This window comes from Pungitius pungitius, chromosome 1 (genome assembly GCF_949316345.1).
Source record: "Pungitius pungitius chromosome 1, fPunPun2.1, whole genome shotgun sequence".
Classification (NCBI taxonomy): Eukaryota; Metazoa; Chordata; class Actinopteri; order Perciformes; family Gasterosteidae; genus Pungitius; species Pungitius pungitius.
The window spans coordinates 1,185,219-1,200,475 of record NC_084900.1 but is presented as its reverse complement, the minus strand read 5'-3'; the positions used below and the strand labels follow the sequence as shown (position 1 = coordinate 1,200,475).

General features: G+C 43.2%; 2 protein-coding genes across 3 annotated transcripts; both read right to left on the bottom strand.

Annotated features, from left to right (window-relative positions):
• Positions 1-1,903: 1,903 nt before the first annotated feature.
• On the bottom strand, positions 1,904-8,548 carry LOC119223069 (galactose-specific lectin nattectin-like). The gene is made up of 6 exons (XM_037480174.2): positions 8,436-8,548; positions 8,307-8,342; positions 8,036-8,139; positions 2,664-2,798; positions 2,432-2,543; positions 1,904-2,233 (listed from the first exon to the last, which is right to left on the bottom strand). Exons 1-6 carry the CDS (start codon positions 8,494-8,496, stop codon positions 2,172-2,174), a joined length of 510 nt encoding a protein of 169 aa, XP_037336071.2. The 5' UTR covers positions 8,497-8,548; the 3' UTR covers positions 1,904-2,171.
• Positions 8,549-11,051: 2,503 nt separating this feature from the next.
• Positions 11,052-13,316, bottom strand: LOC119223068 (ladderlectin-like). Of its 2 annotated transcripts, none has more exons than XM_037480172.2 (7): positions 13,257-13,316; positions 13,047-13,145; positions 12,920-12,955; positions 12,690-12,793; positions 11,814-11,948; positions 11,585-11,696; positions 11,052-11,391 (listed from the first exon to the last, which is right to left on the bottom strand). In XM_037480172.2, exons 2-7 carry the CDS (start codon positions 13,099-13,101, stop codon positions 11,330-11,332), a joined length of 504 nt encoding a protein of 167 aa, XP_037336069.2. In that variant the 5' UTR covers positions 13,102-13,145; positions 13,257-13,316; the 3' UTR covers positions 11,052-11,329. The 2 variants fall into 2 exon arrangements, with proteins under 2 accessions (XP_037336069.2, XP_037336070.2); XM_037480173.2 differs by lacking the exon at positions 13,257-13,316 and adding an exon at positions 13,216-13,234.
• Between the last annotated feature and the right edge of the window lie 1,941 nt (positions 13,317-15,257).

Genomic DNA, 15,257 nt, shown 5'->3' with positions numbered 1-15,257 from the left:
TTAGTCACTTCTGGCATATTTTTCATCAACAAGCCGAGGACGGTCAGGAGCAGTTCCTGCACATGAGGACATGTCTCCCTGAGATGATTCTGTGAGTGACAGCTGCCTGTTGCATGTGAGAGCTGGTAGCCCCGCCCACCCAGTCAATGCGTGCAAGCAGGCGGAACACTGAGTGCGCTTTTTTAATAAAACGTTTTTTATTAAGGAAAAAAAAACACGACAGTTATCATTAAGTTGAAAATGTTCGCAAAGAAAGGTCAGATTCCTCCCATCCTCACTGACCTTGTCAGTAACTTCATAAAACTCATTTAAATTATTATACGCCGCCTCTTTGCTACACGCAGCTGTCGCCTCTATGCATTTCTTTTTTTTTGATGACGCATGCACGGTGCGACACTGGAGGCTGGTGTTGCCAGATTGGGTGTTTTTTCCGCTACTTATTAAGGCGCGTTTACGGTGTGTTTTCTATAGAAATCTGGCAACCTATTTGAACGATGTTAACCTGAAAGAACGCGCCGTTCATAGACACCGGAATGAACATGTTCACAGTGACGTTCATCGGGCGTTAATACAGTACGTTCAGTTCACGTTCGCCCAAAATATGAACGAGTTCATTAACTATCGTTCAATGAACGCGTTCAGGCACAACACTGTATACATATATAGTACCAGTCCGAAGTTTGGACACACCTTCTCATTTAATTGAATGAATAAAGATTAATGAATTTCTCCTCCAACCGAACTAATTGGATCAAAATTGCGTGCAAATACTGGAAATACTCGCTGTGGACTAACTGTTCATTTTCTTGAAGCAAACCATCCTCACTTCCAGTAAAGCACTGTGAGACAATGCGTCGCTCTGTCAGAGGGAGAATGGCAGGTCCACAGAGTCGGTTACCATGGTTATGTGTTCTATCATTGTCTCGCAAGCAAGTGACCCATCAACCTCTTTGTGCTGCAAACAGGGGATTGGGGGAAACAAAAGCAATCCTGACGCAGCAGGGACAACAGGAAATATAATCCAGAAGATCCATTTCCATCAGCGTTAAGGTGTTCAGGGACTCGTTCCTAAGCGCTGTGAAGACATTAAACAGGCCGGAATGGTTCTCATCCCAGAGCTTTGACCCAATCACTGTTCATTTTCCTGAAGAAAACCATCTTCCCTTCCAGTAAAGCACTGTGAGACAATGCGTCTCTCTGTCAGAGGGAGCCTTCAAGTTTAACAGGAACTCAGAGTTCCCAAGATGCTCAGCTACATCTCGCCCAGTAGAAGCCATGAACTGCTAGCAGCTTCTAGACGCTCAATTGCTTCTGTCTCGCTCCTCTATTTGATCAATCCTCCTTAAGAATGAGGTTCGGCCCACCTGAGCTCATTTACATACGGACACAGAAATACTGGCATAGATAAATGAAGAAATAGAGAAATGTAGTAATAGATAAAAGTAGAAATACAGAAATGTAGAAATAAATACATTAATTTATGTTCTGTTCAGGTGTAAAGTTATATTAATACATTCATGTATTTATTCTTTTATTTAAGCATTTATTTATATATTTACCTGTGTATTTACACATTTATTCATTCATTTATTTATTTATACTTAAGTCATTTTTTTTCCTCCTTAGAAGTGGACAGTATCTGGCACGAACATGAAATGAGTTTGACACCTCTGGTGTATTGGGATCAATACGAGGCAGCGGTTACATTTAGTGTTAAACTCTACTTCTTTAGCAAATGTTGTACTTTTTAAATATGTTGAATTGTATTCATTTCTGCTCTAGGTGTGTACACTTTACTGGTTTAGTACTTATGGTTTAGTACTTTTAATCACTAAATGCCTAAATGAGTTGTCTACCTGCAAAGATTGACAGCGAGATTGATGACAGACCAGCTTGTTTCAATGCTTGAGCTTTTTATTAATGCATAAAGAAAGAAAGGTTATTCATGTAGAATACATGTGAGGATGTGCTATAAGCATTCTTTGCATAAACCACTCTTGTTGAGGCTCAAGGCCTCAAACATCATCCAGCTTGTGTCACCTGTCGTATTGTTCCTTAAGTGGCGTTACAGCGATAGAGAAGAAAAGAATATATATGAATACAATCACATGTATTTGAAAGTTTGCACTCCCTTTTTCTTAACGAACTCGCTATCAGTCCAGGGATCAGGTTCACTTGGTACAGACAGATGGACGTCTAATCCAGCACTGCGCGTCATCCCAGGCCTTTTGACCTGCCAGTACAAAAACAAAAAGGTGAGTTAGTGAATTGAACACAAAGCAATCAAACCGTGGTCTCAACGCACATGATGTCACACTGTGTGTTATGCTAACCATGACCTGATCTGAGAGGAAAAAGAATGACACAGAAAGACATCAGTCAACCTCTTATCACCAGCTTCACTCCTACAAGAAGCACTGTGTTCTTTTACCTCCAAAGTTCATTTGAAGGCAATGCTGTTGGTGGCAATGGTTGTTCGGCTCTCCACAGGCCCAGTTGGTGTAGTCAAAACAAGTCCCATCACTCCAGACCCATTTGTTCTCCTTGAGGAAAAATTATGATTAATTAAAATATGATTAAAGTAAAATACAACATGAATAAAATAGCATTATATTTGTTTTGTGTGCAATAACTGTAAATTACAAAAATGGTAAATCCAATACCAATTTTGCATCAGAGCCTCCAATCCATGTCACATGATGGTGAAAACTGGATTTCAAGATGATTCTCTGAATGGTCCGGTACTCCCGGAGGTTGTGAACAGACGCGAGGTGTCCACCCAGGGCAAGACAGTTTCTCTACAGGAGACAGATAGACAGACGTGTGGGGCAGGTAAATATTGGGAGGATTTGAACCGTCAATTTAAAATCAATGATGAATTATGAGACAAGTGGATTTCTATTGAGTGGATTTTACATTATGTTTCATTCAGCTGACCCCTAATCAGGAATCAGGAAACATTTATTACTAAAATACGTCAGCTATATAAGGAATTTGACTGTTTGACAATGGACAACAAAGTGCAAGGAATAAGATAAAAAATATGAATAAAATATAATACATTATAATGCTATGAATTGGTAATCTAAAGCTATGGGTTAGTTAAAAATAAGGGAATAAGAGTTTAAAAGTTAAAATGTTAAAAAATAAAGTGCACAAGCAACAGAAAGTGAAAAGTGAAAGTAACAAAGTGAACGTATATGTACAGAGTGAAGAGTCAGTCAGGGGGGGCCCCGGCTCTGTTGATAAGCCAGACTGCCGAAGGGAAAAAACTGTTAGTCTGGCGGGAGGTCTTAGTCCTGATGGACCTCAGCCTCCTGCCGGATGGAAGGGGCACAACCAGTTTATGTCCAGGGTGAGAGGGGTCGGCTACAATCTTACTAGAATCTTACTAGCGAACAAGTCCTGGAGAGACGGCAGATTGCAGCCAATCATCCTCTCTGCAGAGCGGATGACACGCTGCAGCCTGCCTTTGTCCTTGGCTGTGGCTGCAGCGTACCACGCTGTGATAGAGGAGCAGAGGATGGACTCAAAAATGGCCCTGTAGAAGTGCGAAATCATCGTCTTTGGCAGGTTGAATTTCTTCAGCTGCCTCAAAGTGATCAGAGTAACTTTCATTGGATTTAACCATTCCACACAGTGAGACCAATGTGCCGCTGTAAAGGTGCGTAGGCAGCAGTTAACTGCCCGGTGGTTTCCTGCAGGAACAATTCTCCAGAGGTTTATCCCCGTCTACGATCAAAGTATACTTGGGGGCCTTGTCGGCGAATCATGCCCCACTGGATGAGCGTTCTCTTCAAAAGAATTGGAGATATGCAAGCCCTCTCGGTGGCCCCTTCGTGCTTGGAGTTTCCACCCGGTGTGGTGAAGACGTTTCTACTTCTTTCCCCCGGCTATATTCCTAGGGCGCCGTCCAGTTCGGTCGGGCCTACCGTGCTGCAGGCCTTCTGTCCTCCTCCTTTCCTGACGTCCGACCAAGCCAAGCTCAACCTCCTCTACCCAGTTAGGGCTCTAGACTCATACGTCCACAGAACTGCCCTGTGTAGACGTTCCGAACAACTGTTCGTGTGTTTCAGACCACCCAATACTGGGGGCCTGGTGTCTAAGCAGAGGATGAGCAAGTGGGTGGTTGAGGCCATCTCACTTGCCTATGAATCGGCCGGTCAGCCAGCACCTTTGGCTGTCCGAGCCCATTCTACCAGGGGTATGGCGGCTTCTAAAGCCCTTTTGTCGGGTAAAGTGTCGCTGCACGACATTTGTACAGTGGCAGGCTGATCCTCTCCCCCACACGTTTGTGTGGTTTTATCGTCTCGACCTTATCTCCAAGCCTGGAGCGCAGGTGCTCTCGTCAGAATGTGCGCCCTGACTTAACACTACAGTCACTGGCTCATATGGCGGAGTGGGTATTGGCGTTCCCACAGAGTTTCCACGGCCGTATCAAGTGCCACGGGCAGGCCGGGAGTATGGCATCGACACGCAGCGTCTCGTTCCCCTCAGGGAACTTAGGTTACATACGTAACCGGAGACGTTCCCTATCAGGGAACTCAAGCTGCGTGTCGATGCCATACTCCCGGCCTGCCCGTGGCACTTGATACGGCCGTTCAGAGATAAATGGGCTTGTGTTTCGGGGCCCTTTATAGCGTCCTGGTCCTGGCATCGCCCGCCGATGATGGACCAACTCGGCATTGGTTAGATTTCACACGTGCTTCATGACCCGGTCACGCAGGGCGTTCCCACAGCGTTCCCACAGCGTTTCCACGCAGCGTCTCGTTCCCTTCAGGGAACTAAGGTTACATACGTAACGGGAGACGTTTTTAATAGATTCTATATAAATACATTTATTCTTTTAAATATTTATTATATGACATTTATATTTGATACTTACAATATTTACAATATGGTAGTTATTGTCAAGGTTTGGTTCTGCTTCCTGCTTTATTTTGTGGTTTCATGTCTCTTGTGTCCCTGGGTTAGCTTCACTTCCTGCCTTGTCCTGTGATTGTCTGATTGTTTCCACCTGTGTCCAATCACCTGCACCTCCCTAGTGTATTTAAGCCCTGTGTGCCTGTTGTCCCCTGTCGCGTCATAGTTGAGTTTATATACAATGAATGATGATGATGAATAAGATGTACTTATTATGTCAAACTGTTGAAAAAATGACAAACATTTATATTAATATTTATTTCCTGATCCTCACACACGTTGCTTACAGTATAATTATATTATAATAATTATATAAAGCATAATGATCTAAAGATGAAGGGTATTTGAGGCTTGTGTCTTTGATCTGGATATGAGTGATTTGGAGGGCTGTCAGGAACACAGAATAACATCCAGATTTTGATCTTTTAATTCAGTTTAGCAATCTCTATTTACCTTAAATGTGTCAGCCATCGACACAAAAGTACGGTGGCCGAGAAGGTTCAGACAAATACAAAAGCAACAACACAAACGCAAACGCCACAACACAACACGAACGCCAAAACACAAAATACAAAAGCCACATCACAACCGCAAATGCCGCAACGCAACACGAACGGCGCAACACAACACGAAAGCGAAAACGGAAGTAGCTGCCCACGGGAGCGAGCGTATTTTGGAGGAACGGAGCTGGAGGATGCCAGATCGTTTAAGAAGTAAGTGAAACATGATTCCTTGCGGCTACAGTTAAAGTAAGGAATCATGTTTCACTTACTTCTTAAACGATCTGGCATCCTCCAGCTCCGTTGTTACGTGCCGACTGGTTTTTGAACCTACTGGTTTGGCTACGCGTGCGTGTTTGTTTTGCCCCGACAGCGGCAGATGTTGTCTGCCTCGGTCACCTGATCCGTCACACATTCGCAAACATATTGCTGAAAATGTTCAAAATGCATCCCATATCCAATGCAGCGATTATGATTGTATAAGTGAGCACTACATCACTGCCACGTATAAAGAAATAAATAAAAGAACATACGTTTATTAAAAGATCGCCACAACCTGGATTCGAACCCGCAAACGAGCAAAATAGCAAAACTTTATAAGACGGCGGCGCTACGCCGTCGGCCAACCGAGCTGTAAAATGCCGCTTCTGATTTCACTACTTATCATGAAATTGCAAATCGTCAGTGGCAAGAACATCTTTTGGTTCAGGGTGAGCCAAGACAACTGTTTTTTGGTGGCGTAGCGTGAAATACATAGTTCTGTCAGGTTTTCTAGCACATTGCCCAAGTAGGATTACTCTCTTAATAACATCTAAACGCGTAGCCAAACCAGTAGGTTCAAAAACCAGTCGGCACGTAACAACGGAGCTGGAGGATGCCAGATCGTTTAAGAAGTAAGTGAAACATGATTCCTTACTTTAACTGTAGCCGCAAGGAATCATGTTTCACTTACTTCTTAAACGATCTGGCATCCTCCAGCTCCGTTCCTCCAAAATACGCTCGCTCCCGTGGGCAGCTACTTCCGTTTTCGCTTTCGTGTTGTGTTGCGCCGTTCGTGTTGCGTTGCGGCATTTGCGGTTGTGATGTGGCTTTTGTATTTTGTGTTTTGGCGTTCGTGTTGTGTTGTGGCGTTTGCGTTTGTGTTGTTGCTTTTGTATTTGTCTGAACCTTCTCGGCCACCGTACAAAAGCATTCAAACATGTCACAATTTGTATAAGAATTCTAAAGTGAGTTTGATTCTTATTCAGTCCCAAAGCTTGTTGATCTGTTTATTCATTTCTCAATGTTATTATGGTTAAGTACTTTAAATTTCCTAAAGGCCTCTAGATTGTAGTATACTCATGAGCTGTTTAGCTGCAAATATTGACAGAGAGATTGAAGACAGACCAGCTTGTTTCAATGCTTGAGCTTTTTTTTAATGGATAAAGAAAGAAGAAGGTTATACATATAGAATATATGTGGTGTTTGAGGGCTCCCTATCAGTCCAGGGATCGGGGGGTATCGCACAAAAGTGGGGCGGCAAGTAACAGGGCCGGCGACGGGACAGCGAGCCGCTAGACAGACGTGTATGGTAGGTACATATTGGGATGATTTTAACCATGACGCCAGCGACAGGTGAGGGGGTGGTGGACACGGAGGCGACGGCGAGAGGTGACGGGGAGCTGAACACGGTGGCGCCGGCGACAGGTGATGGGGAGGTGGACACGGTGGCGCCAGCGACAGGTGACGGGGCGGTGGACACGGGGGCGACGGCGACAGGTGACGGGGCGGTAGACACGGTGGTGGTGGAAATGGTGGCGGTGGACACGGTGGCGGTGGACACGGGGGCGACGGCGACAGGTGACGGGGCGGTAGACACGGTGGCGGTGGACACGGTGGCAGTGGACACGGTGGCGGTGGACACGGTGGCGGTGGACACGGTGGCGGTGGACACGGTGGCGCCGGCGACAGGTGACGGGGAGGTGGACACGAGGGCGACGGCGACAGGTCACAGGGAGGTGGACACGGTGGCGCCGGCGACAGATGATGGGGAGGTGGACACGGTGGCGCCGGCGACAGGTGACAGGGCGGTGGACACAGGGGCGCCGGCGACAGGTGACGGATAGGTGGACACGGTGGCGCCGGCTACAGGTGACAGCGAGCTTCTAGACAGACAGACAGACAGACGTGTGGGGCAGGTAAAAATTGGGAGGATTTGAACCGTCATTTTAAAATCAGTGATGAATTCTGACACAAGTGGATTTCTATTGAGTGGATGTTACATTACGTGTCATTCAGCTGACGCTTTATCCAAAGTGACTTTTTAAACCATTCCACAAAGTGGGAGCAATGTGCCGCCATAAAGGTGCGTAGGCAGCAGTTAGGGTTTGGGTGTCTTGCTCAGTGACATTTCAACATAGGAGCAGGCAGGGTTCAAACCATCAACCCTGCAGTTAACGGCCCACCGGTATCTGGTTTCCGATTAACCAAAGTGCTTGAGAATCAGTGTTACATATTTAGTGTTAAAGAGTACCTGAATATTTAAAATGACAAGAGTTCGAATCCTCTGACCCTGTATAAAGATCTACAAAAACTACGGACTCATCTGCATTAATTAAAGCCACCAATATTACCTCAGCTTGAGCCCAAGTCATCGCTCTTGGAATGTAGCGAAACCAGCGACCGTTGCAGCAAGTCCAACCGTTGTAACAAGACCTCTTGACCAGCTGACGCTCAGCTGAGAGAAATAAGGTTTTGTCTGTAATGTGGAGTCAAGTCTTCATGTATAATCTTTATATTGGTGGTAGCTGAATACTGTTACTCAATGCAACACAAAGTGTTATGTCAAAACACAACAAAGTGAATGAATATCGATGAAGCATCTCAGTAGTAAAAATTACTCACCTGTTGGTTCTTGTCCAGGCTGTTCCTCTGCGAGAGCTGGGAGGTTTGTCATTGCAGTTATTAAATCTGGATTATTGCTGTTCAATGACAATGAATGGATGTGTACCAGTTACTACATCTACTACTCACCAGCAGCTATAGTCAGAGCCATCACGGCACAAAGAACGGCAGTCACAGTCAGCGTCTTCATGGTGAAGGCAATGAGATGATGTAGATGCTGAAGATGAAGACCAACTTTAATACAAAGACTGATATTATAACTTATACTTGTGAAGAGGACAGAGAAACATACCGACGGTCAGTCCTTAAAGAAAAAGGATGCTGAGGACAACAAGGACAGCAAACCTGATACTGACGTCTGGAGCTTCAGTCGTCCTGTGATGAGCTGAAGAACGCGAGGAAGAGATAAAAATGCTCCATAATCTCCTCATCTCTTACAGAAGAGAGAAGTGAGCACAGATGCGTGACTCAAACATTGTCAGTGAGACTTTGCTGATTATGATTTGGTGTCTACTAAAAAACAAGGGACATACAGGTGTCATTGTGTCATCACAGTTATATTGTCCCCCTCCATGTAGAACTGGTTTATTAAAGTGAACACATATCAAGTAGTGCTGCTGTGGACATTTTTACATGATTCTAGTTTGTGGGAAAGCTTCAGTGATGGAGTGGAGTGGATTCATATTCTCCATCATGGAGTAGCCTGCTTTTGCTCCTAGATTTCTGAGAGTTATCCACAGTATGCAAAGCTCTCTGGTTACATGATTCTCTGGTCTCAGTGTTTGTTGGTAGTGTCTCAGGGTGTGTGTGGACATCAGATGGCCTGTGTCAATTTATATTGAGAAACCTTTTCTTCTGATAACTGTGACTGGCTGATGGTGTTGGAGATAAGGTCATAAAATGATGAAATCGTACCTCAACCTCTCTGATGAAAATTTCCTCCGAATCATCTACTTCTTTAACATTTTCTGAGGCAATGGGATACCAGACTATTGGTCAATGAATAGCCATCTGTCATCAAGTCATGATTGTATACTTTTACTTATGCAGAGCTCTGTCTCCACTTGATGAAGACAAGACTGAAGCATACAGATGACTTCAAGTCATTATGTTCCACAATGAACAGAGCTCTACGGATCCAACGTCAATTTTTGGAAGATACATCAGTTAGTTTAAACTCTTTCTCTTTCCAGACAAAAGACTATGCTGCGTATCAGCATACAGTAATTCAATTCTAGAATGAATTGAGTGCAAAGTTCTTGAAGCAGCAGCGTTTATTTGAACAAATCAAAAGGAAATGTTTGGACATTGGTGAAAATTACAAATGATCTTTTACTTGCATTGGACCAAGGACTTGTCTCTTTTCTTGTCTTGCTGGACCTCAGTACTGCATTTGACACCATCGATCACCGTATCCGGCTGCAGAGACTGGAACACTTGATTGGCATCAAAGGAACTGCACTCAGCTGGTTTAAATCTTATTCATCGGATCCAAAACTTGGATGACCTGCAACTTCCTGATGTTAAACTCGGAAAAAACGGAAGTTATCACGATAGGCCCAGAGCGCCTTCGAAGTCAGCTGTCACATGATACAGTCTCTATGGATGGAATTGCTCTGGTATCCAACAGAACTGTCAGATATCTTGGAGTTCTCTTCGACCAGGATATGTCCTGACGTTCTCCCTTCTCTTCAGTTCCAAAGCTTGTTGATCTGTTCATTCATTTCTCAATCTCAAATCTCACTGACTGATGCTATAGATCGAAAAAGTGCACTTTGCGTACCAGCTGTAGTGTTGTGCCTGAACGCGTTCCTATTTTGGGCGAACGTGAACTGAACGTACTGTATTAATGCCCGATGAACGTCACTGTGAACTTGTTCATTCTGGTGTCTGTGAACGCCACGTTCTTTCAGGTTAACGTTGTTTAATGGGGTGCCAGATTTCTTTAGAAAACACACCGTAAATGCGCCTTAATAAGTAGCGAAAAAACACCCAATCTGGCAACACCAGCCTCCAGCGTCGCACCGCGCATGCGTCATCAAAAAAAAGAAATGCATGGAGGCGACAGCTGCGTGTAGCAAAAGAGGCGGCGTATAATAATTTAAATGAGTTTTATGAAGTTACTGACAAGGTCGGTGAGGATGGGAGGAATCTGACCTTTCTTTGCTAACATTTGCACCTTAATGATAACTGTTGTGTTTTTATTCCTTATTTAAAAAAGACCATTCAAGCAGCATGTGTTTGAGAATGTACTGTAGGGGTGAACGCTGCAGCTGCTGCTAGTGTGGAGTGAATGGACAGCAACATTAAAGCAACAAAGGGGAAATGCTGTCCCCTCAATGCTAATGTAGTGTTAGTGGGTCGCGGGCCGGTGCATGGGAAAATAAAAATAAAAAATAAAAAATCATGTGATTTTATTCTGAAGGGACTTTTTCTAATGCAGCGGAGTGTCGGTTCTTTTGCCGGCTCGTCTGTTTATGTTTTCAGTTGGCGCCGCAAAGACAACCACCCCCCCCCCCCCTCCCCCACCCCGTCGACATCGCTAGCACCCCCGCGTTGACAGATTGATTTGGGTCGCGGCTTGTCATTAAGGGGTGATTGTGGGTCCCGAAGCCAGACCAGTTGAGAACCACTGCATTAGACGACACATAACAAGCCATCCGGTCCGAAACACGAGATCAGAAGAAGAACCAGAAACAGGCAAGCTGCCAACGAGGGATCCAAAAGCAGAGATGACAGACCAGCTTGTTTCAATGCTTGAGCTTTTTATTAATGCATAAAGAAAGAAAGGTTATTCATGTAGAATACATGTGAGGATGTGCTATAAGCATTCTTTGCATAAACCACTCTTGTTGAGGCTCAAGGCCTCAAACACCATCCAGCTTGTGTCACCTGTCGTATTGTTCCTTATGTAGCGTTACAGCGATAGAAAAGAAAAGAATAGATATGAATACAATCACATGTATTTGAAAGCTTGCACTCCCTTATTCTTAATGAACTCGCTATCAGTCCAGGGATCAGGTTCACTTGGCACAGACAGATGGACGTTTACTCCAGCACTGCACGTCATCCCAGGCCTTTTGACCTGCGAGTACAAAAACAAAAAGGTGAGTTAGTGAATTGAACACAAAGCAATCAAACCGTTGTCTGAACGCACATAATGTCACACTGTGTGTTATGCTAACCATGACCTGATCTGAGAGCAAAAAGAATGACACAGAAAGACATCAGTCAATCTCAACAGCTTCACTCCTACAAGAAATAGTGTGTTCTTTTACCTCCAAAGTTCATTTGAAGGCAATGCTGTTGGTTGCAATGGTTGTTCGGCTCTCCACAGGCCCAGTTGGTGTAGTCAAAACAAGTCCCATCACTCCAGACCCATTTCTTCTCCTTGAGTAAAAATTATGATAGAATAAAATAGGATTAAAGTAAAATACAAAATGAATAAAATAGCATATTTGTTTTGTGTGCAATTACTGTAAATTACAAAAATGGTAAATCTAATACCGATTTTGCATCAGAGCCTCCAATCCATGTCACATGATGGTGAAAACTGGATTTGAAGATGATTATCTGGATGGTCCGGTACTCCCGGAGGTTGTGAACAGACGCGAGGTGTCCACCCAGGGCAAGACAGTTTCTCTACAGAAGACAGATAGACAGACGTGTGGGGCAGGTAAATATTGGGAGGATTTGAACCGTCAATTTAAAATCAATGATGAATTATGAGACAAGTGGATTTCTATTGAGTGGATATTACATTACGTGTCATTCAGCTGACCCCTTATCAGGAATCAAGAAACATGTATTACTAAAATACGTCAGACATATAAGGAATTTGACTTTGCTGTTGGTGGATGACAGCAGACAGTTTGACAATGGACAACATAGAACTGTCAATTTAAAATCAGTGATGAATTATGAGATTCATTGGATTCAACCATTCCACACAGTGGGAGCAATGTGCCGCCGTAAAGGTGCGTAGGCAGCAGTTAGGGGTTGGGTGTCTTGCTCAGCAAAATTTCAACATAGGAGAAGGCAGGGTTCAAAACACCAACCCTGCAGTTAACAGCGCACCGTCTCTACACCATGTGCCACGTTTGAGTTATAATGCACCTTAGGGCATCTGGTTTCAGATGAACCGAAGTGCTTGAGAATCAGTGTTATATACATAGTGTTAAAGAGTAGCTGAATATGTAAAATGACAAGAGTTCGAATCCTCTGACCCTGTATGAAGATCACTGGGAGACTTTTATTTCTCTTCCATCCCAAAAAATGTTTCCATTGTTGAAGTTAATTTGGCTGACACTTAACGTCTGTCTTTAACATGTACAAAAACTACAGAGTCATCTGCATACATTTTATCAAAGCCACCAACATTACCTCAGCATGAGCCCACGTCATCGCTGTTGGAATGTAGCGGAACCAGCGACCGTTGCAGCGAGTCCAACGGTTGTGACAAGACCTCTTGACCAGCTGAAGCTCACCTGAGAGAAATAACGTTTTGTCTGTAATCTGGAGTCAAGTCATCATGTATAATATTCATATTACTGTAATACATCCACTGATTTTGGTGGTAGGTAAACACTGTTACGCAATGCAAAACGTCTCACCTGTTGGTTCTTGTCCAGGCTGTTCCTCTGCGAGAGCTGGGGGTTTGTCATTGCAGTTATTGATCTGGATTATTGCTAATCAATGACAATGAATGGATGTGTACCAGTTACTACATCTACTACTCACCAGCAGCTATAGTCAGAGCCATCACGGCACAAAGAAGGGCAGCCACAGTCTTCATGGTGAAGGCAATGAGATGATGTAGATGATGAAGATTAAGACCACCTTCAATACAAAGATGGATATGATTACTTATACTTGTGAAGAGGACAGAGAAACATACCAATGGTCAGACCTTAAAGACAAAGGATGCTGAGGACGACGAGGACAGCAAACCTGATACTGACGTCTGGAGCTTCAGTCGTCCTGTGATGAGCTGAAGAACGCGAGGAAGACATAAATACGCTGTGTTATCTCCTCATCTCTCACAGAAGAGGGAAGTAAGGACAGAAGTGTGACTCAAACATTGTCAGTGATGATCGGACACATTCAGAGGTCAACCTTTACAGGGATGGACTTCTGTGCTCTCATCCTGGTGTCACCATTGCACTCTGACTTTGCTGATTATGATTTGTTATCTACTGAAAAGCAAGGGACTTTTTTTAAGAATTAAAAGTGTTCATCATTGTGAATATGAAAGCTAGAAAGGTTCCTACCCCCCCCCCCCCCCCCCCCCCTCTAATTAGGAAAAACGTATGCAATCAAAAAATCTAGTTTCAAAAACCACCCTTTGGTTCGGGCATGTCTGGGGGGTTTTGCTCCTGCGTCGTTCTTCCCCCACAGACCAAAGACATGCAAGGTAGCGTTTCAGTTTTATGGCTCGCATCTTAGATAGTGGTTCATTATAACGTGGTTAACATACAATTTGATTTTGACGTATATTGATCATATTGTGAATCCATCTGCTTTCCTGGTGTGCGCTGCAGTTGGAGATTGTGGGCGTAAAGATACGGTTACTTTGTTCTGTAGCAAATATCATCTGAATCTTCAGATTCTGAACAAAAAGGGGAGAAGGAGTATTGGAAAATGGTAATACTCCATTTAAGTACTCGTAGTTGTTCAGCATGGATGTGTGATGATGTTCGTTGTCTCAAAATAAGAAAACTGTTCATACTTCAATGTGAAGGATGTGTCACTTTGTTCAGTAGCAAGTATCGCTGTAACTGAATATTTAGACACTTCATTAAAAGCCATCTTCATTTTATACAGGTGTCATTGTCTCATCAGTTGTATGAGGATGAGTTTGAATTGTCCCCCTCCATGTAGAACTGGTTTATTAAAGTGAACACATTCACTCAAAAAAACAACGCTTTCAACGAACTTAATAAAATCATGGAAATGATTTGCACACTATTTTATTGATTCTTTGAGCATAAAGAAATTATGTTGATACGACTTGATGTATTTGAGTAAGATCAACTTAATTTATTATGGTTGGTTCAACGCATTTTCTTGGGTTGTGTCAAACTCAAATGAATACGGTTGGTTTGACTAATGCCACATTAGTAAAATGTAGGCTAGTCAATGAAGTTAGACCAACCCAAATTATTCAATTTAATCCTGCCCAAGAAAAATAGGTTGGACTAACTCTAATAAATTACGTTGATCCGACTCGAGTATATTATAGTGAACCAACTTAATTGCTTATTGCTTAAAGAAAGCAGTTAAATTATGTTGAAATACTTTCCATGATTTTGCTATAGTAATACTAAAAATGTTAGTGTTAACATTTACCCTGAACCACAACTGAAACTAAGTTTTAACAAAATATACAACTGTGTTGGCTGGAAACAAGACAAATGAGAGATGTTGCAATACAACTGTATTTCTCAAAGTAGGCACTGAATAATGTTTTAATGAGCAGCTTCTCTTATAAACATACATATCAAAACCTTTTCTCAACTTTCTATGACACATACACAATTAAAATACATTTTTGAAAGTGCTAACAGTGGTTATTAGTGCAGTCTTGACCTGAACTTTGTCTTTGTACAAACATCCCTCTTATCCTCTTACATTCACAACATTCATCTTAAAGACTTGTGATTACTTACTTAATGCACTGGTGAACACGCAGGAATACAGAAAATAATAAACACACACAGAAGTGTCTAATCTGCTTTAGCCATCATAATGTGTCTAACGGGATAGCTTTATTTTGAGAGCTTGTCCTTTTATGGATAGTTGGTTTGGGTCTAGTTCCATTATTATTTTCTGCAGAACTTCAAAAGTATACTTGAGCTCTGGAGGGTAGCTCAAGTTGAGAGCATACACAAGCGCAAGCAACATTGACACTGCAAAGGGTACATGTGGCAGATGTGCGGAGTAACACGCGGA